The sequence below is a fragment of the Teleopsis dalmanni genome, chromosome 2, assembly GCF_002237135.1.
Source record: "Teleopsis dalmanni isolate 2A chromosome 2, ASM223713v2, whole genome shotgun sequence".
NCBI classification, from domain to species: domain Eukaryota; kingdom Metazoa; phylum Arthropoda; class Insecta; order Diptera; family Diopsidae; genus Teleopsis; species Teleopsis dalmanni.
The window spans coordinates 113,632,138-113,658,581 of NC_051847.1; the positions used below are offsets into that span (position 1 = coordinate 113,632,138).

Consider the following 26,444-nt stretch of genomic DNA (forward strand, 5'->3'; position numbering starts at 1 on the left):
GTCCGTTCACATAATTATTTTTACGCAATCATAATTTAATCTTAATACTCTGCAATATAAACCGAAATATTTATAAGTCATCACAATAATTCTTATAAATATAAAATTATATAGATTTTAGTAATATAGCACAGATTTGGTTTGAAAAAAAAACACATACAGTCGCACATGTTACTTATTCAAGGCATTGGTATATTATCTGGAACGTATTCAAGAAAATTTGATGGGAACTGACCCTGCCTGCCACCGTATTCCCCATGAAGCCAGTCTTCATTGATTTTATACAGAATAGTGACAAAATCATTTTCCTGAAAATTAAATAAAATAATTCATAATTAATATTCAATAAATACAACTTTTTTGAAATCAGTTTCTTATTTACCTTTAATGCCAAATCACCTTGCACTTCCGCCGGAAAATTATATAGGCAACGTACTGCTATTGGTTTATAAATGTTTTGACTTCCAATAGTGCTTGAACGCTCTCTAGTGCTCTCTTGTTGACTGGTTGGAGTTCTAACGCTTTCAAGTGTTACCTTAATATCAATGTAGTTTACCGGAAAAATGCCTTCACAGCCCGCTCTTGTACGACCTCGATACCACTCAGTGCTTACTTGTTCCAATAAATAAATTTTTTCGTTTTCCTATAACGATAATTCAATATATATATAAAAAATTTACACATATATACATATTACATATTATATAGAATATATATGTAAGTATTGTGGTACCAGGAGTCCACAGCGCTTATATATATGATTTTTAATCAATCTTACATTATAATTAGTTCATTTATTTTATATGTATTAAATGCTTAAAGCTTTATACGATTTTAATTGATTTTATTACAATTAAAAGCACATATATGCGCAAAACCTAAATCTATTTTTTGAATTTAAATTCAATTAGAACTTAAGAATGAGAATGTATGTTTAATTAGAACAGTAATTAAAACAGTATGTGAAACTGAAACTGAACTTTACATTATTTTTAAACAAGAGTTTAATTCTCTTTTACTACTCACCCTAAAACTAAGATCGCCTTCTTCGACACCATCAAAATCATATAAGGCTGTGCCATAAGGTTGAGGCAACTCTTCAGTATAGGCAGCACCTGTTCCTAAATGTATGGCATCTGCTTTGCCAGAAATTACATCCAGCAGAGACACATTTGATTGCGGTAATGCTGGTGGTGGGCACTGTGGCATTGGTGGTGAAGGCGGTGTCGATAAATCAGTATCCAGCACGCTATTATAACCAAATGTTGGTTTTGATAACACCGGTGGTTTTGGAGCTTTTGGCTTTTGTGATATTTTAGGTTTTATTATTGTAGGTACAGTTAATGATGTTGTTGGAGGTAACAAACTTTTACCGTTACATAGTGGATTATCGTTACTGGCTTGTATTCGTGTATTTATGGAGTTAAGATTACGAACTGGTGCTGTGCCAATAGTAGCAGTATTGCCATATATTGTTGAATCGGCATCGAATGCGTCTAATGTTTCCCATGGATCTAATGGACTTGTGGTAGGCGGCCTACTGCGTGTAGCGCTAAAATCATCCTCAAAACCGCTTTCTGGCTGTGAAACACTACCATTTTGAGGTGAACTGAAATTTGAATCTGAACTGAAGCTATCGACACTCAAACAATCACTGTTTGACTTATTCGATTTCTGTGTAAATGTAGGTGAACTTGGCGGCGAATCAAAACTGATTAATTGTGCTTCTTGAGGATTGATATTCGCTGTAAGTGTACTTAAGCTTGACGAGGACTGAGAACTAATAGTGTTGGTAGTTGTATTCCAACTGCTATTCCAATTATTAGACGAATAATTGTTTGAGTTGTATTGTGACGTTGAGGAAGCTGAAACTGTACTGCCGTAAGTGTGACTGCTGGAATTATAATTACGTGCCACTGTATTTGTGGGAGTTGGTGCTCTAGTAGATTTCTTGCGATTGAAAATATTCGTTAAAATATTCGTTGATTGTTGTGCCGGTGGTAGTGGTGCATTTAATTTACGTCCAAGCGGTTGTGCTTTAGGCGGTGGGGGTCTAGGTGGTGGAACCTTTTTGAAATTACTATTTGAAATATGATCAAACGGTTTGTCGTCCCAACTTGTGGCGGGTGCGTAACGAGCTTGTGGAAATTTCCGTGTTATAGTTGTTGTGTCACTATTATTGTTGCTATGATTCGATATGTTTCTATGTTGTACACCATTTGTTGTTGATCCTTTGGGTGGAGGAGGTAACTTAACAGTGAAATTTTGTATGCTACCATTTTGTTGTTGTAATTGCAACCGTAATTGCTCGAGACTGGCGTTTGCTCCAGCTACAGCATTTTGAGCACGAGAACCTGGCGGAGCTGGGGCTGGTCGTGTCGGAATTGTCATAGTCTCAATTAAAAGCACTGCAATAAAACATATTCAAATTAAACATTGTTTAAAAACTGGATAAAACCTTAATAATTAATTTAGTTATAAAACTTTTTTATATAAACTGAAATGTGTTCTTTAACTTACTCGTGTCTATTAATTTTTAATTGAAAAAGAAATTTATTTTTGTAATTGCGCAAATGAATTTATTTGCAATTCGCGTGAACACGAAAAGACGAAACCTCTCAAGTGTTTATTTTAAAAATGTTAACGAAATACTGAACAAAAACAAACACAGTTCGTTAGTTAAATGCAAATAGATAACGTATAAGGCCGATGCTACTGATGACGTTGTTTAGCAAATTGTAGCAACCTCCTATATTTGAATAAAACTTGGTGACGAAATGAGAACAAAAACAAGAAAATACGTCGAAATTCATGTTTGTGTCTGATCTTGCTTATTCCTAAATTCCTATTTACAAATAAATTAAATATAATAAAATACGCATATACACATCCACACGGGTATAATAAAAAATAAACTAATTACCAACTATCAAGCAAAAAATCTCAATTTGCAATAATTCATTCATTCACTAGAGAGAACGTTTTTATTTACATTTTATTATTGTTTCTTAACACCACTGAGCTACGTACTCGTTTTATTTATTATATACAATAATATATTATGTACAGATACTCAAACCGAACTTTCATATTGATGGTAGATTTAAGTTCATGGATATCGACAAGATTAATTGGGCAATTGGTCACAAGACGTAAGGCTGGGGTCCAAAGCAACAAATATTGTAAATATTGAACTAAAATCAGGCTAAAGTTAGGTATAAACACGTTTACACTGAAAGTGTGTCCTAATATTGCAATTCTACCCCATAAAACATCGTCTAACTGCTCAATTATCCCTCCTTGTACATATATTTGACGCTAATGAATATGAGGTTTTATGTAAAAGAGGCCCCGGATCCTTATCAATCCAATTTTTTCCCTTTAATTTATTTTCACAATTCCCACTCATCGATCCTACAAATATTTCTATCATATTATAGATAGTTTTTTTTGTGAAGAAAACATTCGTATTTTCGATTTATTTATTTGGAAATTTGAAAATAATCGTTTTTCAATATATTTCTCAAGATTTCAATAGTTCTTTCGTGAGAAAAACTATCTATTATAACTATAACTATTTTCGGAAATATTTGCTTTTTTGCTTTCATGTTAATCATTGGAAATTGATATTTGAATACTATTATTAAAAATATGTGTTAGAGACAATGATAATATATAGTAAATACAATTGTACACAAGCAACAAATGAATGAATAATAAATTATTAAAATCAGTTTATGGTAGACGAAAAATCATTAAAATACAATTAAACCTGGAATTTGTGTTGCTATCCTTTGTCAAATTAAAAATTAAGTTCAGTAAATGTTCAATGTTCAGTAAATTATGACAGAAATATGTTTTATGTTTATGTTTTATGTCCCACTCTTCAGTGCCAACGACTAAGTGTTTTCCTTCACCTAATTACCTATTCACCTATTATTAGACAGGCCAACTTAACAGGATGATGGGACAGGTGATGAGACAGGTGATAACAGGTGATGAGACTAGTGAGACTTCAAGATGAGTTAAAATAACAACTCTTTCTGAACTAGTGTGTTTACGTCAGTATACATTTATTTACATCACATTTTAAAGACTACTTCTTCTAAACATTGCGAAAAATCAACTTTTTGCTAACTTGAGATCTTATCAAGTTCGTGTTTAGCCAACTTATATTGAAAAATAGTTTCTTTAGTCTATTTTAACGATGTCAATTATATATTCAATAAAGGACTTTCCCAATTTCTTTTTGACCACTTACAAAATTAGTAATATGTATACCTATATGTAAATAAATTAAAATTTCTTTAATATTATGTATTTTGCAGATATACAATGGCAAAGCCTTCAGTGTGAGAACACAAATGAATCTACAAATATTTAAAAGAGAAGAAAAACATTAATTATGAATTCCAGGAAATGCGCAGAATTCACAAAAGATGACCTTTATACAGTTTTTGTTTTTATTCTGCATTTCACTTTGATGGGAGGAAAATATTGAGCTGGCGTCAGTTGTTATCTTTCAATCCGAGACGCAAAAACAAATTAACTAAAGCATCATCAAATTTCTGAAGAATTGATAGTGGGCTTATTTTTAACAATGTAAATCTATTTGTTTTTTACGAACCTTTTTCAATGAATTCATTTTCATATTTTCCTAACTTTTTTCATTGTGGAGCTAACTAACGTTATTTTTATCTTATTTTATTCCATTTTTAATGACACTGGCACTTTCGCTGTTGTTTATTTAAAATATATTTATTTGATCTAGGTGAACATGCAGGAATACAGGAATAAAGTGAGGGAATTTATTTCAGTATTAGTTTTTTAAAAATGTTTTTCACTAAACTATAAAAAAAACTATAAAAATACTCAATTAAATTTTTTTGTAAGGAAGATCTTTTTAATGTCTGACCTCATGTTGGAGATTTTGTTTTGTACTAAGAGTTCAATTATATTTAAGTTATAAATATACGTAGAATTCCAAGAACTACCTGGTGTTGTCCTCGAACTCATGATCTCTTCTTTAAAAAGCCAAAGCTTAGTCACTGCGCCGTTTCAAAGATAGATTTTGTGGATATATAATTTATATATTACGCATAATTGAAGGAAAAAGATTGTGTGTTTTTGAAACAATTTCCGAACACAATGCTTTAGGGCTGCTGAAGTGGCTGTTGATGCCCTTCATCCACTTCTATCCATGGATTTATTGAAACAACTGAGGTAGGTGCTACACAGCATTAAAAATTATTTTTTATTTTCAAAACTTAAAAATTGCTGCTTTATTTACAAAAAAGATCAGAGTCGGCTTTGACCTATTATACTACACTTGTGTTTAAGAGACTGTTAGCATGTTTATGCTTTATTTTGATAAGAACAAAGCGTTCACATTTTTTTCATTAGCACAGACATTCCATCCTGTGCAGCTTTGTGCCCAGCACGAGATAATGCAATGAATATTTTCGTTCATTCTTGTTTTAATCATATTTTGAATGTTATAAGCTTTGAGTTTTTGTAATATGTAATGTACGAAAGTCCACCTATAATAACCGACATACTTCTACATATATACACATACACATACGTATACCAAATATTATTGCGTATTTTATATTATATACGTCACACATTATTTTTAAGAGGCGTGCCGACGTTTTCAAATATTTTTGTCTGAAAACAAGAACATAATAATATCTGAAATAAAATAAACAAACAATATAGGTATGTAAATGTTTGCTTCTAATTTGCTTTCAATATTTTTCGTCAGAAGTTTATTTTTAATTCATTGAACTCAATGAATCATGTTTCAATAATGATTAGTTAGTTAAATTCCACATTTTATTTTATTTTTATTTTATTTAGATTAAAACATTTTTTAAAAAACATTAACGTTTTACTTAAAAAGTTCTTGGCAAATATTTTTGGCAGTTAATTTTTGATACGTTCATCATAGTTTGTGATGAAACTGCTTGGTTAGGTTATAACCCAGACAGGAAATTTGCAAAGCAAGAATATTTGCAAATGACAGTGAAATTAAAGACAGGGGAGGGGGAGAGGAGTGGTTAAATGTAGATTGGGGAAGGATTTTCCTTGAAAGTTTTTTTCTACCTTCATGTGTCGGAACCACAAATCATTACAGGTCAAATTTCTATGTACAGATGGAGACGGCAGCAGATAGGCGATAAGATTTTTAACCATGCAGTAAAAAAATTTATGTTTCATGATTTGTGTATTATTAGAAATCCAAAATCCGAAATCGGAAATCCCAAATCCCAAAGCAATTTATAAGTATTAAAATGATCATTTTTCCATATTAGTTTTGGTAGCAATTGAGAACATAGCTTCCTTATCAATCACATTACTTTTATGATCCGTCAATTGGAATATATCATGTACTTTAAGAACATCCACTTTCTCCAACTAAACTACTTTTTTAACGTTATAGTTAATTTTTGTTTTTAAGATGTCTCTAATAAAAGTACCCGACCTATATTTTAGTTATTCGATTAGACTTTGTTAGATTTAGATATGAAATCTTTCTCAATATTAATTATCAACTGATTAATTGATATCAATTAATATATCAATTATTAATTTTTTTCTAATGGCTACGGCTGTTGTCTTTTAAATGTAATTTTGACAATTAAAAAGTTAACTGGAATTTGGAATTTTGAAATTTCTATATTTAAAGCGCTTAGACAAAACGACTGTTATTCACATTTAAATTTCATTTTTGAATACTTATATCACTGCATGTCGCTTTACATTTGACAAGAGGTTCAATCGATTAAACTGAACCATAAGTTCATACAAAGCGTGCAAATACAATCACGGTTGCCGTTTTATATGAGCAAATGATTCAGTTAAAAAACTGAATCGCGTATAGTAAATACAAAGTAAAAGAGTAAATGAATGCATGAGAGTTTCTTACTCTTATGTAGAGGTTGGAAATAAACCAAAAACAAAGTCATTATTGCACTTTTGTACTAGCAAATAGTAAAAGTAAAGAAAAAAATTAAAGAAATTTGAAGTGAAAAATAATATTTAGAAATGGATAAATGTGTGATTAAAGATTTGATTCATATATCTTTTTTAAACGATCTTCTGAAAAAAAGGTTTTAAGTCATAAAATGAATAGACCACCTCCAGATATGAAGAATTTCGTACCTGATGTAAAAATGTCGAAATCTGTGGTAGTCGCCTTTTTCCTACAGATATTTACCATAAAAACCAGTGGATCACAGACTACGAACATTTAAATAAATTGTTTTGTTGCTCTTGTACGCTATTTGCTTTTGGAAAGACAAAACTCAGGAGTAGGGGGAAGATGTTATAGTTGGAATTCTGTTTTGATCAAATTGTGAACACCTTGCCAAAAAGCTAACGCCTCGCTACTGATAGTTAGAATGATCCGATTTAGGTCAAATATACGCCGTTTTGTTCGATAACTTGTTGTCATTTCGAAAGTAATTTTATTACGTCTCTCCCATATAAGTTCTTGTCCCTATTGACAGTCAAATTAAGACAGTCAATTTTCACAAGCCTCTTTTAAAGCGAATTTTTCACCAGAAAAATCGTAAGTGAGAAAGTAAATTATAATATAGAAACAACAAAAACGGCAATATTCTAACCATAACATGTCTAGTCTACAAGCACCACTCATCACTAGAGTATAGTTGGGGATACTAAAGTTTTTATATTTTTATACGCTTTACATGCTTAGTGTGATCTGAAAAATTGGTAAAGCATGAAAAACGGCATCGAATATCGTCGGAATACATATTTTCTTACAAATTTTCGCAAAACACATCCAGCTATATTGTTTATATATTACTCAGTTTCAATCTTAACCGATCTTCCGGTTTTTAGATGAACATTTGTAAATGGTATAAAAGCATTTTTTTCTTATGATTACCTTTTAAGCTTAATCATATTAGAATAATTTTAGCAAATTTATTATGTTCATTGGGTTAGGTTTAAAACTTACCCTAAACCTTTGCAAAGCCTAAGATGCTCTTTATAAAGAGGTTCTGCAGTTAACCTCTTGTTTGAGAACCTCAAACACGTAAGCCTCTAGCATAGTCAATCACAACCGCGCAGGTGCTGGGCAAAACAAAGCAGACGAATATGATTAAACCGGATAGTCGGTCTTCTAGCACGGTTCCCTATACGGCTGTGACCCGTTAATTGACCTACCAGAACGAGCATGTCAATGAGATTGTTTGTTTTTCGTTGAAAGAGTCCGGCAAAATTTCAAATAGTTATCGTTATGTATCATTAAGTCTTTCTACCTTGTATTAATTTGGTCAATACAGAAAGATTTCTCTCTTTTTTTAAGCGTTAAAAAACGTGAAATTGATATTGCTGCTATATAGACTATAATGCCATGGCTTGTGATAACTACTACAGAATCACAAACTATCATCTGAAATTTGAAACGTAAATTTGAAAACTTATTTTATAGTTGATATTCTTTAATTGGATTCATCTAATCTATTTTCACAACTGCCTCCGACTAACAGTTTGCGTTTTATGAACAATAATAAAAACTCAATGACGAATAACCGAAATTATTCGATAAATAATAAATATTTAACTCGTGACCAATTTTTTGTGAAAATCAACAATAGTTGAAGTTTATTTTATTGCCATTAAAACTGAACAATTTCATCAATAAAAAATTCAATGAAAATTGGACTGTAAATAATTGTAAATATTGAATACTAGAAAACGAACAATTTAAAATTATTAATTAAATATAATTAAATATAAAAAAAAAATAAAATTAATAAACAATTTTAAGAAGATCGCTTGTATCTCAATTTCATTTTTTTGCAATTTTACAATTAATATTCCAACTGAAAATATTTGGAATGATTCCTTTTTCCAATACGCTGTAATAGACTAATTGTAATTGCCTACTTAACGTATCGAAATTTATTTACTGCTAACTAACTGGCTGCCTATATATGCTAGACTAATGTAGATCATTCAAGAGCAGTTTGAAAAATGGCACTATTATAACTTCGATATTAAAAGCTGAGTTATTATTTGTCCGGTAGTTTTACAATATAGAAATATAGAAATTTTTCAAGATAACTTATAGTTAGATGATATGTATAGATAACATGCTAACATGGGGAATTATTCACAGAGTGAAACAATTGAGCCATTAAAACTTATTTTTTATTTGATATTATGTGATATTTTAGGCGGTTTTGGACGTAGCGATTGCTTTAGATGACCGATACTTGTGTATCGTTTACTGCCAACTTTGTCCTATAAAATACAACAAACAGAAAAGTTTAATGGATTTGCATCCGGAAAATAATCAACCATTCTTAGCTGGAAGTCAGAGTCAACATAAGTTGATACACCAGTTTAATTGCGTTACTCTCTATATATTTATATAGATTCAGACAAAATTCTCAACTGATAAAACATATAATGAATTAAAAGCGGTTGCTTTAAGTCGTCAAAAATGCCTTAAACGTGTACGTAGCCTATTCGACATACTGTGTTTATCGCCCTGCCTAACGTATTTTCAGTACTCAACTTTCCACTGAATAAGGAACCTGTATACAAGAACTCATTGAATACACGTTTTGAGTGTTTTGTGTATGCAAGCTCATTTTTTCCATGGTCTATTTTAATATTCTATGATATCTAATATTCTATGGTTTCTCTGATTATATATATGAATTATTTAAGTTGATTCGACATACAATCCATACCTCAAACATAGAGATATCGTCTTCATAATACAAACAAATTATAGTTGTACAAAATTTTCCTTTTCGTTCTTAATTGCGATCCTTAAAAATACGATTGGATAAAACTGTAGCGGTATTGAATATTGATACATGATATCAAATTAAATCTTAAAAGTAAATAATTTTATCTAGGGCAAACAATTACTCTATCGAGGGAATTTAAAGAATATAAGAGGGTCACTATTTATATTTTTAGCCTCGGCAACACCGATTGTTGTCAAGTGGCATCTGACATTTCCATATGGAAGTTTGTAAAAAGAACGTTATTTGTGTTATTTACAGTGATTTGTAAATTGAGTGTTCGCGAATAAATGGAAATGGAATTAATGCGAGAAAATTTTCGTGCAAAGATTTATTACGACTTTCGACGTGGGTTATCAAGACAAAAGTGCATCGATCAATTAACTTCAACATTTGGAATATTAATTTAAATTTTCAATGAAGGTTCACAACACAACATTTATAGATTTGGTAAGTCGCTAAGATGTTTAGCATCCACTTCATAACTACTATTCTAGATGGAGAGAGCAAAAATAAAAAACAATAAATAATCATCATAAATTGGTTTTCATTTGGCTTTGCTGAAACTTCAATACTCTACAGACAGTAACTTTTTTACTTATAATATAGATTTTTAGTAATTCCTTTTTATGGGTTCTACATAAAAAATAATCTCAGAGCAATTATTTCTCAACATTATCTGGATATACCCATATATAAGCGCGTGTAGTGATCAACTGCTCAAAGTTCTGGAAATGGTTGGAAAAAGATTTATAAAATATAGAGAACAACTAAATCGGCTCAAAAAATTAAGATAAAATGTTTAACAATTTCTATACTTTATATAGGTTGTTTAAATTTTGTTCATACATAGCAGATTGTGTTAATCCCTATTAAAGCATAAATAAGTAAATATACCAAAAACGAATTTGAGTGCAGGGTGTCTCAAATAAATCCGTTAGAACCAAAAAACTACACAGAAAAAATTGGGTTTATATCGACTTTGGTTAGAAACATAACAGCTCATTTATAGGAACCCAAACTTAAGGCTAACACTTTTAAGGAAATATTTAATAAAAATAGCCTTTTGGCTTTTGATCACAACGCAATTGATAACATTGATTTCTAATATATGTTAGAAGATGAGTGAAGCAAATAATAAATGGTATCACAGTGACATAAGTATGTAACTTTGATAGAAAAGTCGATAGAAACTTTTAGACCTATATATGTTGTACTTTTTTCAATAAATTGATAGTGTTACCAGATGTTCAATGACAAAAAAATTCTTTAACTCAAAGTCTCCATAAGTCGAACCTTTTCTTTGCAAAACGATTACTTCGAGTTATGGAAGTTTGACTCTATTTCAATTACATTGAGAAAAGTAGGTACAATAAGTCGAGTTATTGATCATACATTTCACGTGAAGATTATTATTGATGTAACAAATTTAAACAATATCTTTACGCTTTGTATCTGTGTTTTTTATGATAAATTATGAAACTATTCGCAAGATAAGTTAAATCTCAATTTTGGGAGGAATCTGAAAAAAATTGCCATATTTGAAAAATATACATATAGTGCTCATTTGGATCGCCGCTTAAATAATTGAGCTGTTTTGAAGTGCTGCTTGAAGTGCTTTGAATCAAATTTTTTTATTATACATTGAACTTATATTTTATAAACAAATTGGAAATTTCTCTACAAAACGTGATATATTCTATTCTATACCTGCGTTATGCAATTTATTTAAATTTGATAAAAAAAAAACTAAAAACCACAAAGCACGGAGTAATTTGCAGTTAACCATCCAACTTACTGATTGTAAGTTGAAAGGTGAGGGGCATTGTTACTTATAAATTCATTTTTTCGACAAATACGGCACGTCGACTCAATACAATTAATTATAAACAATTTATTTATTTACCAAAATTTATTGTGCCTTATATGTCTATTATGGAAAATTTCTAATTATAGCGAATATAGTTCTTATAGAATAATAAAAACACTTTCTAAAGGTTAGGATTTTTTAAATTTCTGAGAATGTCGCTGTCTAGCAATGTTTATTTACATTTCGAATTAATTTTAAAATTATTTTATTAAATATCTTACAATTTTGTTTTGCATTATTGCTTTTACAAATTAAATCCGAATTGCATTAAATTAAATGCAACAGAAAGAAGATGTATATAACTTCAAACGGGACCGAATCAGCTCAGTTAATGAAGACCGGTCTATTCTACCAAAAACTGTCGCGTATATTATTTTACGAGTATATTAAAAAAGTACATCAAATGGTATTGAATGATTATGGATTAAAAATTAGAAGCTCATTTATCACTGTTCATCATTAGTTTGGAGCAGAAAAACTGTCATCCTTTAAAATTAAGAACATAGCCATACTTTTCAGATTGGCTCTCTTGTTCTTAAAGGAAGGAATCGCGCCTTCTCAAAGGAACGTTGTTCGTAGACTAGATGTTCGCAGCTTCTATTTTTAAAGTGAGTTGTCAGATTAACACGCTATTATTTGTGTTTAAGTGAGCTTTGGTTAACAAGGCTGTCACTCCTAACACACTCTAAGACTTACACGCGTTGAGTGCCGCGTTTGCTAACATTAAATTAGATCTACTGCTACGATCTGGAAACAAAAAATAATCAAAACAGTTGATTAAAATATTTAATCAAAGAATATTTGGTATTCGAAAAAATCAAATATGGTCTTATTAGCCGTAAGGATCGTGAATAGTGTGTTTTAGAATGTCTTGCACATGTTGTTTATAGACTAACGAGAAAAGGACCGCACCACAAAAATGTACCAGCTCACATTTTGGCAGTTTTATCTGATCGGTAGCTGTGCAACATAGTTACAGTAACATAGTAAGGCTACCGCCTTAAACAAAAACAAAATAAGAGCATATCCTTTTATATTGCTCGTAAAATTTTTTTTACATTTTTGGATGTGGTTTTAAATCTTTTTAAAATAGTATATATATATATAGTATATTTAAAAATATGTATAAAATAAAAATAAAAAAAAACATTTTAATTTGATAAAGTCATATTTTACAGATAATGTGTTTATCTTTAAAATAAGCAGATAACGTTAAAAATAAAATGAAAGTTGTTAAGACTAGATGATACGCAAATTTTAACTTTAGTACTTAATAAAACATACAGTGCTACAAATATTTATCACTTTTCTACTTAGATTGTAGAAAGTAGTAATTAACTACAGCTTACTTAAGGTATTCATGCTACAAAGCCAACTTTATACTATAGGATACCTTATACCTTAGGATAAAATGAAATTTTAGTTTAAATTTCATAGTTTTGTCATTTGGAAAATAATAATAATAAAAAAAATCGATTGCTTAGAAAACGAAGTACATTATCTATTCTCAATTCCGACACAAGTAGGCGTAGTAGCTATATAACTAATGCAGATCAACCAGAAAATACCAAGCTAAAATAAAAACTGTATACATATAGGATATGTATAACGTATATTAATTCAACTTATACGACATAGGTTAACTATAAGTTTAGCCAGGTTTTTTGAATTAATTTTGGAATTTGAATTTTTGATTTCCAGAAGGATACTATTATTACAGAAACTTCTTTTATATTTCTGTATAGTAAAATACATTTAAAAAATTGTGAGATCGATCTTGATTTAGTTTTCTGGCGCAATAACTATATAACTATCCGTATATTGATTCTTTAGAATAACTAACATCAATAGCCAAATATGTGTTTTCAGATTTTTTTAAGGTCACCTATATGCGACCGATTGCAACGACTAAAGTTATTTTTATTGTTCTACTAAGAAAATTTGTATTCCTTAAATACTCCAGCATTTACAACATTTAAAAAATTGTGAGATCGATCTTGATTTAGTTTTCTGGCGCAATAACTATATAACTATCCGTATATTGATTCTTTAGAATAACTAACATCAATAGCCAAATATGTGTTTTCAGATTTTTTTAAGGTCACCTATATGCGACCGATTGCAACGACTAAAGTTATTTTTATTGTTCTACTAAGAAAATTTGTATTCCTTAAATACTCCAGCATTTACAACATTTAAAAAATTGTGAGATCGATCTTGATTTAGTTTTCTGGCGCAATAACTATATAACTATCCGTATATTGATTCTTTAGAATAACTAACATCAATAGCCAAATGTGTGTTTTCAGATTTTTTTAAGGTCACCTATATGCGACCGATTGCAACGACTAAAGTTATTTTTAATGTTCTACTAAGAAAATTTGTATTCCTTAAATACTCCAGCATTTACAACTGCTGGTACTGATTGTTCGCAGATTACTCTATTGCAGAGTTAAAACAATTTATTAGTGAACGGATAAACGAACGAAATATGTGTTTATCTATGTAGTTAGATATGCAATTTAAAAATTACGTACATTTTATTACATTCCAGCATTCACACTGGCATTGTTCATTATTTAATTCTTAATTTAAAGACTCGCTTTCTCGTTTTTGGCGCAAGTAATATTAACGAGATCTAAATACAAAGAAAATATGATACCTTTACATGTGTATTAAAAGCAATATTTCAATAAAAGTTAAATAACCTCCATGACACGCTTGAGATAATTTTTTCATTAAGTAATTCATCTTTTTAAAGGTTATGAACTCTAAGAATATTTTCACGACGCACAGAAGTTACCCATTACTCGTTACCCGATTTCAATCGAATTCGAAAGTGAAGAAAGACGTCACTGAGCTTAATACTGCGGTAATTAAAGTAGTTTTTTTATTCAAGAAAAAAGTTCATTTTTCTGTGCTGGCATCTCAAAACCCATCAATTTTTCTAAAGCCACTCGGACAATAGCAGGTTTTTGTTGTGAGTTATGTACAGAGCAACTCAAACGAAGCCATTAACACCGCCTTTGCTAAGTGTACTCATATATGTGAGAATTTTCGCATCAAACAATAGATTTGTAATATATTGAAACAAAAAACTAAAATCGTACAAATATGAGACACATATTAAGTATCCAGATACAGAATACTAAAAATATGGTATAAAAATGGCTTATATTGTGTATGCATTTATTTATAGACAGTTTTTTTTATTTCTATATTACTGGATATTTTGTACGAATGTGTGCAGTAGAATTCCTGTGAAACTGCATAGACATGTACTACATAATAACGGTTCTATCTATGGTTGCTTTATTAAATTTTTTTGGGGCATATCCGTACTTTTCAAGTAAATTTTATGAACCGAAATAAAATTATTTATGTTCATAAAGGTTTATATAAAGGAAATTAAAAACTGTTAATTTTTTTTCCTGATAACTCTTAAACCGTCTAATGTTTGTGATATATACTATTCAAATCTGATACTAAAGGACCGCAAGGGTCACCGTACAAACAATGCTAAAAGGTGTGACCAAAGTTTATATATGGTGGCTAAAAAAAGGGACCTAAAATATTTTTAATCGTCTATTGGCTAAATATGGTTATTAACAAAGCAGACGAAACACAAATTCATCCTCTTTTACTGCCATAACCACGACAATAGTCATTCCAATGTACACCAATTTGTGTAGCATGTCTACCTAGTAAGCAGTTACCTCTCATCAGTAATATCATACTGCTGAGCAGATTTCGTTCTAGTTGAAGCAGCTGATTAGTACGATTCTGATCCAGTTTGGATCAAGTAGGTCTTGAAATATGACCGGAATTTTCATCTGCTCAGATTTTTTTTAACTGTACTCAGATATCTCTGTTAAATTGTCTCGAAGACTGTTTTGAAACTCTGATTCAAATATCCATATTATTTAGTAAACATTTAGTTTATGGTACTATCTGTCACTTATTTATTTATTTCACTTATTGCTTATAAACGACGTATTATCAGTGTCAGGGAAATTATGATCGCTTCATGGACCAAGGCATTATTTCCTGATTTTATATTATTTTCTTAAAAAACACTATTTAGGTTTTAGTTTTAGGTTTAATTTAAATATATACTACTTTACATTTCGAAATATTTTGTTTACTTAATTGACAACTTTATGTTAAGATAAGCCTACAGCTCAAGGTTTCTTTCTGATTCAAAAACGGAAGTAATTTTGCTGCAATATTTTGATAACGGAAATTCCATATAAACTGATATTCTTGGTTGTACCAACTAGTAAAATATATATTAAATGCATGAAAACAAAATAGCACAAACACACGATGCAAATATATTCATAAATCTTACCGAATCGAAAATATATTAATAAATTAATTATAATACCGAACTTCAAATGACTAGGACTGAACAATATTACTAAAACTAAACTGCAATAATGTTTTCTTAAGTCACTTTCAACAGTTTAAAATAAAAATATTTGAAGTTCATGTTTTAACAATTCCAGATCACAAAAATTTTTCATTTAAAAATTTTTCATTTTCATTTTAATAAATAAAAGGAAGTAAACATTTGAACAAGTGTAAAATATGAGAGTTTCATATTTCTTAGATAAAAGAAACGAGTTGTTTTGCAAAATTTTATACTTTAATAATAACAAAAAATTGATAAATAAATATTTCTACAGTTTTTTTTTTTTATTTTTTCATTGTATTTTTCATAAAGTTATTTAAGTGAAGAAAAGATAATGAATGAAGGCTCAAATAAAAGAATTTACATCTGTAGATTACAAGCAACAAAAAATAAATATAATAATATATTCGTGCCATATTTTTAAACTTTTATACAGAATTCAAGGAAAAATGTATATGGAAACTACACAAAGACGAAAAAACGAGTTTTTTCAGAAAACACAAAACTAAACTAAACCGTCCAAACATAAAACGATCAATTTCAGTTAGTGTTTGAACTATAGATTGTAGATACTCTTTAGATTTGTAAGAAAAGTGACATCATAAAATAGCAAGCACAGATTTGTTTAATAAAAATTATAATCGGCTATGCTTCTAAAATGCATTAAAAAATTTAAATCATTAAACTTATTTATAGATATTTATTATGCTTGTGCATATGAATTATTCTGTTCCTTATTTCACACAAATACAAAAGATACGAAATTAAGTTTTGTTTTTTTTTTTCATTCAAACAACTCTCTCAATATCTTCTTTTTCAGTTGCGCCATTAAATCTTAATAATTGCTTACAGATGATAATAAGAAACTTTTGAAAGCGTAAGTTACTCCTATAATGACTACGGAGCAATATACTCCTTAGGAGCTTTATAAAGTAGTCGTAAATGCCAACACTTCCCGAAAAAAAGCCATTCCGCATACAGTTAAATGCTTATGCACTAATTAACATTGGGAATCTTTGAGTGATGAAAATGAATTTTAGCAGTCTTTTAAGACAACGGAGCAATATTCTCCTTAGGAGCTTTCTAAGGTAGTCGTAAAAGCCAACACTTCCCGAAAAAAAGCCATTCCGCATACAGTTGAGAGCGCTACTGAAATGCTTATGCACTGATTAATATCGGCAATCTTTGAGTGATGAAAATGAATTTTAGCAGTCTTTTAACACAACGGAGCAATATTCTCCTTAGGAGCTTTATAAGGTAGTCGTACAAGCCAACACTTTCCGAAAAAAAGCCATTCCGCATACAGTTGAGAGCGCTACTGAAATGCTTATACACTGATTAACATCGGGAATCTTTGAGTGATGAAAATTAATTTTAGCAGTCTTTTAAGACAACGGAGCAATATTCTCCTTAGGAGCTTTATAAGGTAGTCGTACAAGCCAACACTTTCCGAAAAAAAGCCATTCCGCATACAGTTGAGAGCGCTACTGAAATGCTTATACACTGATTAACATCGGGAATCTTTGAGTGATGAAAATTAATTTTAGCAGTCTTTTAAGACAACGGAGCAATATTCTCCTTAGTAGCTTTCTAAGGTAGTCGTAAATGCCAACATTTCTTAGTAACTTTTCTTTTTTATTTTAAGGAATAATTATATTTAAAGTATTTTCTACGTTTTTCCCCATTTTCGAATTGTTACTATCATTAATAGTAATTTAATGTTATTTATTAGTTTTTTTATATGGCTTTAACGAATGTTAGCAAGATATTGCGAGTAAATTGCTACTTCAGGCCCACGTTCAGCTAAAAATAATTCTTGTTTTATGTCTGTAGACTCTAATCATGACATTATTTGTTCTTCGACACTGCCTGCAAACTGACCACAGTGTCTAACAGTATGTTAGGTTGTAGGTTGAAGCTGATGCAAATAGGATAGGCGCGTATACTAAACTATAATACCATAATTACTCCCAATAGTTGTTATGAAGCTAAGTCACTTCTACATGATCGCAAGTTCTCTATTAATATTCCTAAATGGAAGACTGGGTGACAATTAAAACGAGTGATTAAACAATAACACGCAGGTGGCTTAAAAGTTGATAACAAGATTAGTGGTGGTATTTTTTTTTATTTGAAAAACTTAACCTTAAATTATCTTTCCGACTAGGGGCTTCATTTAAAGTAAATGACAACCATTTTTTTTTTCGACATTCAAGCGGCCATTATGTTTCTTGCTAGTGTGCTCACAACGGCTGAGCTCGTATCAGAATGTTGTTCCCTATTCAATGGTATACAATGATCTATTCAAATGTAAACCTAAAATCAAATCCGAGTCATAGGGACATTCTTGTCAACTGTTAAGGTTTTCAATTGGTTAGATGTGATACACAGCTCTCCATATCATCAATCACTTCTGATATTCATACGTACGTATTGTTTATAGTGCAGTAAACACACTTGTCTAACTACACGTATGACATGTTCTGTCTATGCAACGAAAAAAACCAAAGCAGCTTGTTCAACACAATTGCCGTATTGACAGGACACTATTTTATTGTTAGGCAAGTCGACCGATTAGGGGTTCTCTTTAACGACTACCGTCATACCTGTGAATAAGAGGAGTAAGAGGAACACGTTACCTATCTGCTGGCCAAGTATGGTCAAGTACAGGGTTCCCGTATATTTTTATGACTTTATATTCATATTATTTGTCTTTATAAACATGTACAATAAGTGCATATACAATGTTAACATGTCAGGTCTAAGCCGATCTTATTTATATAAGATTTTCAGATAACTTAGTGTGTTCTTCTGAATCTAAAACGATTCATACTGAAATGTTAAGAAACTATTCCTAATATATAGTATGTTGAACCATAGACAACATAGTAAACATATTATTATTTAAAATAGGCTATTTGTGCACCTCGACCTAAAAGATCTATTGTGCGCCTAGTAAACATATACTTTGTCCGGTAGATACAAAACCCCAAAAATATTGCGTTGCTAATGATCACAAAAATCTGCATGAAAAATATACAAAAATTAAAGAAGCTGATACTGCAAAATTCAATTAGCAAAGAAAAAATAACAAACAGTTTTATATAAACTGAATATAGTCTGAAAAATATTAAATTGGTTAATCAATTAAGAATACTTTCAAAGATCTAATGAGATAAAGGATCTGAAAATTAAATTCCACTGTCCAAAAAAATCCGAACACGGAGTTTAGAATTAATGCTATTAATGCAAATATCAAGACGCACCTTTGTGGTAATGCAAGTGTCATCTTGAAACCGCTAAAAACAAAAACGACACTTTTTATATATACATCTACCATGTTTATTTAGCTAGCTTACACCAAGTGATGACCAATCTGAATGCAATTGAAGATATATTTAACAAAAATTTAAAAACGAAGTATTAAGTATTTTTTTGCTACTCCATATGACTCAAATAATATGACTATAATATTATTACTAAAAAAATATATGAACAAAATGGCGAAAAAATGTATATGTATGCAAAGACCTCATTAACAAACTGTACATGACAGAGTACGCTCTTATCTTGCGATTAAACTTCATTCCCAGTATTGGAAAAGAAAAATATGGAAGCTGTGCTAAAAAGTTCGTGTCACAAGACTTCAATGTATAGGTAGATCTGGAAGAAAACACAATATAACAGGTACAATTGGAGGACGCAATATCCCAAGTTAATGACCTACCTATTGACTTAGTTGAGCAAGAAATAAGAATAAGAAGTTCTATCTATCCCCTCATATCAGGAATATATCAACAACATTTGCAGCTAGAAAATAATTTTTAACGATCATGATCAAATGTCTAGAATTGAAAAAGGAATTCTGGCTCAACATACGCCTGTTACAGCCAAGTTCTAAACAATTATTAGTCTCCAGTTCATTAAAGTGGAAGAATTCATGTGTTTGAATCGAGATTAGACTCAATTTTTGTCCTTTCCAACCTTTCACACTTAGTTCCACCTTCATCAAACTCTATTCCTTTTCACTTTTCATCATTCGATACTCACATTCCCTCTTTCTAATCTTAAAATCGTAAATAAAATTTGTACATGTATAAATTATGTCATTTCATGTATGTTGATCCTTTTATCGAGTCAGCGCAACTGGGCACTTTTACTCTTTGATATCTGGGGGTACCTCAGGGTCCCACCCATCTCATTGACTAACTTATGTATTCCCTATAAGCTTCATTATTATTCAGTGATTGATCTAAGATCTGCGTACCTCCCCGTGCGGAGAGTGATTACTCTAAGATTAGATAGTGGTAAGTAGGATAGCCTGTCAATTTTCGCATATAACTTCAAAGCTCTGTCCAAGGCTTATGTATTTTTTGATCGGGTCTATTCTAAGGTCTCTTAGCATGTCGTTTGTGCGGATATACCAAAGCACTTTAAATAGAGTATAGTAGAGTCGGCAGCTTTGCTATACGCGACACACCCATAAAGTAATACTGGTCTAATTATTTGGCTATAGATTAGTTTTCTGTTCTTCGCGCTAAGCTTGTGTTTGAAAAGTGGTTGTAAGCATTGCAGTGTTTTAGCGCAACTGCTTCTTTTGACTTGTATATGCATATGCCAAGTGAACCGCTTATCAAACGTGATACCTAAGTATTTAATGCTATCCTCCCAATTAATCACGATGTCACCATCGTGATTGAATGTTGCCTGTGTTTACGTATAATAAACAGGGCTTTAGTTTTTTCATTGTTAATTTTTATTTTCCATTTCTGGAAGAACCCCAGGATGAGATTAATATGCTCCTGGAGCATGTTCGTCACATTTCTGGCAAGTTTATCAGAATATAACATGTGTCTTCTGCGTATAATGATAATACCGTAGAACTTTGCATTGGGATATCAGAAGTGTAGATGTTGTAGAACAAGGGGGAGAGCGGTAGACAGTGTATCGTCTACTATCAAACGACAAGTATGTTGCATATTGAAATCAAAACGCTAGTGAAAATAAATGTTGAAAAGAAGGAGTCTTCGTCTTTCGATGATTAAAACAGCAGAGGCTTAAAAGACTTTAGGATAATATTTTGATCATGTAAGCAAAATGTTAGCGAACTATCTCGGTATTGAAATTCCAAGATAGTTCGCACTTCCTGAAATTTTTACCACTAGAAAACTTTTAGTATCTCTGGTTTATTTTTTACAAGAAAATTATGCTATCAACTATTAAAGGCCATTTTTCTCACTACTAGTCTTATTTTAACTTCTAGTTTTCGATACATTAAACATATACCTACTCATAAGAGTTGTAACAATCTAAAAACAGATCGGTTGACTACCTTCTACCTTCTGGCTGTGGATTTGAATGTGAAAATGTATTTATAAGTGAGCAGCAACTTTCTGGCAATTTTAAAGTGTAACAATTCATAAACTTATACTAAAAACTTGAAAAATGACTGTGAACGTCATGTGGCTGGCTTTGTGTGTTTTGCCTTCTGCCCTATATTCAAACTCATTAATGTGTTTTTTCAGTCTGTGAACTTTTTTGTTACTTAAAATTTTAGTACGAAAACAGATAAGCACTTAAAATGCCTTACAATAAACAGAAACAAAAACAGAAACAAAAACAGAACCAGAACAAGAGGGGTTGTTAATGTTCATTCTTGCAGATACGAGTTTGTATACGAAATACCGATGTGCATTTATCGCAGAACACCTGGTACATTTTGCTGTTTCTTATAAGACAAAGGCAATGCAAAAAAAAATAAAATAAAGCAATTTATACAGATGCATTATTAAGTTTACATTCACATCTTCAAAAATTATTCAACGATGCTTTATACTGAATTATTAGAAACAAAAACCAACTACTAGAAACATTTATCAAAGTGCTTTTAGACAGTAATATGTACAATAATCATGTTCGGGACGATCTAATTTTCTGAGCACGCTCATTTGACAATGGAGCGTTTAGTAAACGCACTAAAGGCTACTTTGAATAACATTTTCTACTACGCCACTATGTCAATTTAGTTTTAAGAAACCAGTAGAAAATTTTAATATGAACCCTATCAACAAGTCCTTTGCAACGGCAAGTCAAACTGAAAATTGTATATACTAATTACAGCTAGATGGCGTATGCAGTTTTTTTTGTTATTATAATCAATATAAAAAATGTTTTACTTTAAACCTTAATATCTCGAAAAGTAAGTTATATCAGCATATAGCATAGAGGAAAAGTTGCTCTAAATAAATGACTTTGAGGACTCGACTGGCTTTAAGCTGACTTAAACACTAAGATTATAACTAGACAAAATACAGCTTATTTCTAGTACAATTCCTAAAGTTGTCTCTAATCAGATTTATATGTATCTTATTTATATTCAAACGTATGACTCTAATCATACAAACATTTCGTAAATGATTTCATTTAAACTCTGATGAAAGATATGTTAACTTAATTTATGGCAATGATAAAGCTAAATTCTTTATATATTATATTTTCAATTCACTGATATGATTTAACGTGTTTGTCTGTGATAGAATAAAATGGATTACTTAAGATGGAGTTTCTTCTTGTTTCTTTTAAAATACTCTTCAAAAGGTATTCATCGAAATTCAAACCAAGACTTAACATATAATGTATCGATCAAACAAAAAATTGTTAATATTAAATATTAATTTTAACACGGGTATTTATTACTTTCTCATGTAATATATATTATTTTAATCTTCAAACACATGTCTTTACAATGACTTTTCAATTTATAATAATGTATAATAAAATATTAAATGAATTCTATCATGAGAGGCCTGAACCTGAACTGATCCAAAATAAAATCCATTTAAGAAGTAAACACCCGAATGAGTGTTGAAGTAGTTATGCTTAACATTTCCAATTCTAAAACAGTAACATAATATTCAAACATTTTTCAGATTAAAGCCAGTGAAATGCAAACAGATACATATATTTTTCAACCCGAAATGAAATATACTGACAAGAATATCAACATTAGGGTTTCAATCAGAATATACAAAAATGCTTGGCACTTAAATGAAAGATGAATTACTCATGAAGCCCCGAATAATGTTGTGAGATGAGCAGAACGAAGCGACTTCTTATTCAACGTTATAGTACTAAACATTCATGAATTACTCATGAAGCCCCGAATAATGGTGTGAGATGAGCAGAACGAAGCGACTTCTTATTCAATGTTATAGTACTAAACATTCATGAACTACTCATGAATCCCCGAATAATGTTGTGAGATGAGCAGAACGAAGAGACTTCTTATTCAACGTTATAGTACTAAACATTCATGAATTACTCATGAATCCCCGAATAATGGTATGAGATGAGTAGAACGACCCAACTTCTTATTCAACGTTATAGTACTAAACATTCATGAGTTACTCATGAAGCCCCGAATAATGGTGTGAGATGAGCAGAACGGTGCGATTTCTTATTCAAAACTTTAAGCAAGTTATAAACCACTACAATTACAGAATACGTTATTTCGGCTGGCAGTGAATCAAGTAGTCAATGATAATTAGCAGAATCTGCTGAATTTCCCGTCTGTTTTCAAGATGCAACAGTTGTAACAAATCAAAGATTGTATTTGCAAAATGATTCCCATTTTTTCATTTTCCAATTTTTTGTAGAAATTATTATGAAAATATTTTTTCTGAACGTTTTCGTTCTTAACCAAGCAAAATAGAAATTATTTTAAGTTGATAAGTTGTATAGTAATCGTTTATTTTGTATTGCTTCAGTTATGGATGAAAATTAGCTTACCCACTTGCCTTTAGAATTTCGCACAAATTGGTAACCTTGAATTTATAAAGTTATTACCTATAACGACAACAACATATCTAATATTCGTATTAATTCTACGTCAAATTTACACCAAATAAACAAATTTCCTGTATTATTAATTATGTTTTATTAGAAAACAACTAGTTACCTTTGTGTTAGTGCGGTTATTTATTATGAAATATGGTGAGCTTTTAAGGTGTCCGAAGCGTTTTTGTTTTATAAAACGATTTCTGCTTTTACGGTGACGCACTGAACTCTAAAACAATTAATTTTAACAAAAAAAACAGTCCAAAGTAAAGGGTCAACTATGAAAAAATTGAGTTAACTCTCTTTTATTTCTTTGATAGTGCAAACAGCATAAATTTTACACTACACCGCGCGGTTGAATGTATTTATTGACAACACAGAGAAACTCACAACTGATGCGACAGCTGCAAGCAGCAATTAAATATTTGTAATTTTCACAAAATTTAATATTGTGCAATATCGTAATTTGCAAAAAAACTGCACATAAATGTTATCTATATTCTCACTTTCCACAATTTAAAACTTCAATTTATTAATATATTCTTAAAAAGATATTAAGTGCACTTATATTTTATTTACTGACTCATTTATACATTCTTATTTCGCTAAAAACATAACAAAAACTTTATCTTTTACTTTCTTTAAAACTAAATTACGTTTTAACGCGTTCCTTCAATTCATCATTCTTTAACCTCTCCACCAGACGACAAAATTTTTACAACTGGTTCGTTTATTTTAAATTTAGTGCTGTAATGTAAAATGGAAAAAAAAAGTAGCATTTAAAAATGTAGTAGGTCTATTCAATTTTCTAATTCTCTCTAATATATATATCCACTTAACTAAATATGCACAATAATAATAGTAACTTATGTTTTTGAATTGTTTAATATCAAATAAAATTATAAAAACTTTATTATATATTATAACTTTTATCATAATGTAGAAAATCTTTTTTTTATCAATAACAAAGAATACTTGTAAAAGTAAAAGTATTCTTTGATCAATAACATACTTCAAAATATGGCAATAAATGCATGTATTAGAGTGAGAAAGCTATATACTTTCAATTTAATAGTACAGTATAGATAAAAATAATTATGTAATATGTTATTTGTGTAACACTTTGTATCATACATAATTTATTTTTACAATAAAATATATAAAAAACAGATTTTTTATTTATAAATTCTAGTTTTTTAATTTTTAGTTAAATACAAACAGATAACAAAATGTAAAATAATATTTTATTTTTGAATAAAAACGCTTCAAATTTAGCAAATAATTCGATAATAAAGATTTCATATATCCCCTTAAGATTTTCAATTTTCAATTCGACGAAAAACAATATATATAAACTTTTTATTGATAATATCAAAATATTAAGTCTAAGATATAATTTTCATTATTCATTTATTTTATCTTTGAAGAAATTAGAAAAAATTATTACTACCCTATTCTGTGTACATGATAAATTCACCAAATTACTAAATTCACTTTTATCAAGGTTGACAATTTTTCAAACTTTTGGTATTTTGTACAAAAAATAAAAAGCCTTTTTTTGATAAATTTGCAAGATGAGAAATGCTTTTGACAAATAAAGCAGCTATTTTACTGTTTGTACAAAATTGTTATCTATATACATAATAAAATTCTAAGATAAGAGTGTGAATTTGTAGATATTTATTAAAATATTGTAGAAATATAATAATGCCTTTATAATAAAACTTAATAAATAATAATTTATAATAATATATATTATATATATTTCTATATATTATTATATCTTCATATAATAAGAATATTATATAAAAATATAACAATAGTTTTGTGTTGTCTATAAGCATAATAAGATTCTAAATAACAAATATTAAATTTAAAACATAAAAGTAATAAAGCATGATATAATTATAATAACAAATCCACATATTATGTATTTTTGATTTTTTGTATACATAACATTGGTAAGCACAGTGTGGTGAAAAGCTTTAAACACTTGAGTTTTGAAATTTGTCAATATTTGCATAGAATAGCAAGAAGATTTTAGCTTGATAAAAATCTTGATTATTTGTCAATATTTGATCAATTTATCAAATTCACAGAACAGGGGGTTTAAAATACATGAGTTAATAGATTGAAAAAAAAAACAAACTAACAGCTTAATTATAACCATTTCAAAATGCATGTATAACTAAAATCATAAAACACCAGCAAGGAAAGAGAATAAGGAGTAAGCTTAGCCAAATGCGGCTTGAAAACGTCTGAAACTTTTATTGCCAGCATAAGACAGTAGAGAAGTAAGGTCAGTGTATATATCAAAATAAGCAAATAAATTCAGATAACAGAAAAAAAATCGGTTTTAAAAAAAATTCAAGTGTATACGTATATTTCATGTACGAGTCCGATGCAACAAGAGATAGAAGATGACTAATTCAATTTAAATTTTCCCTTTACGATGCATCCAATTTTTCGTATTATGAATCATCGATACTTATTGTTATCGTGCTAAAATCAGTGAGGTCGAGCACTAACG

The 26,444-nt window shown here is 29.9% G+C and overlaps 1 protein-coding gene across 4 annotated transcripts; it reads right to left on the reverse strand.

The window, feature by feature from the left end:
* On the reverse strand, window positions 1-24,632 carry LOC119677974 (protein app1-like). Of its 4 annotated transcripts, none has more exons than XM_038089569.1 (4): window positions 24,036-24,632; window positions 1,027-2,408; window positions 383-643; window positions 1-308 (listed from the first exon to the last, which is right to left on the reverse strand). In XM_038089569.1, exons 2-4 carry the CDS (start codon window positions 2,389-2,391, stop codon window positions 180-182), a joined length of 1,755 nt encoding a protein of 584 aa, XP_037945497.1. In that variant the 5' UTR covers window positions 2,392-2,408; window positions 24,036-24,632; the 3' UTR covers window positions 1-179. The 4 variants fall into 4 exon arrangements, with proteins under 4 accessions (XP_037945497.1, XP_037945499.1, XP_037945498.1 ...); XM_038089571.1 differs by having other exon boundaries at window positions 24,571-24,623; XM_038089570.1 differs by lacking the exon at window positions 24,036-24,632 and adding an exon at window positions 23,867-23,923.
* Window positions 24,633-26,444: the final 1,812 nt, after the last annotated feature.

What these genes read in the sequence shown, in the direction of transcription:
- LOC119677974 (XM_038089568.1), bottom strand. An exon ending in AAGGCGATCTTAGTTTTAGG is followed by an intron (nt 644 to 1,026) that starts GTGAGTAGTAAA and finishes TTATCGTTATAG; the next exon opens with GAAAACGAAAAAATTTATTT. An exon ending in AAGGTGATTTGGCATTAAAG is followed by an intron (nt 309 to 382) that starts GTAAATAAGAAA and finishes TTTAATTTTCAG; the next exon opens with GAAAATGATTTTGTCACTAT.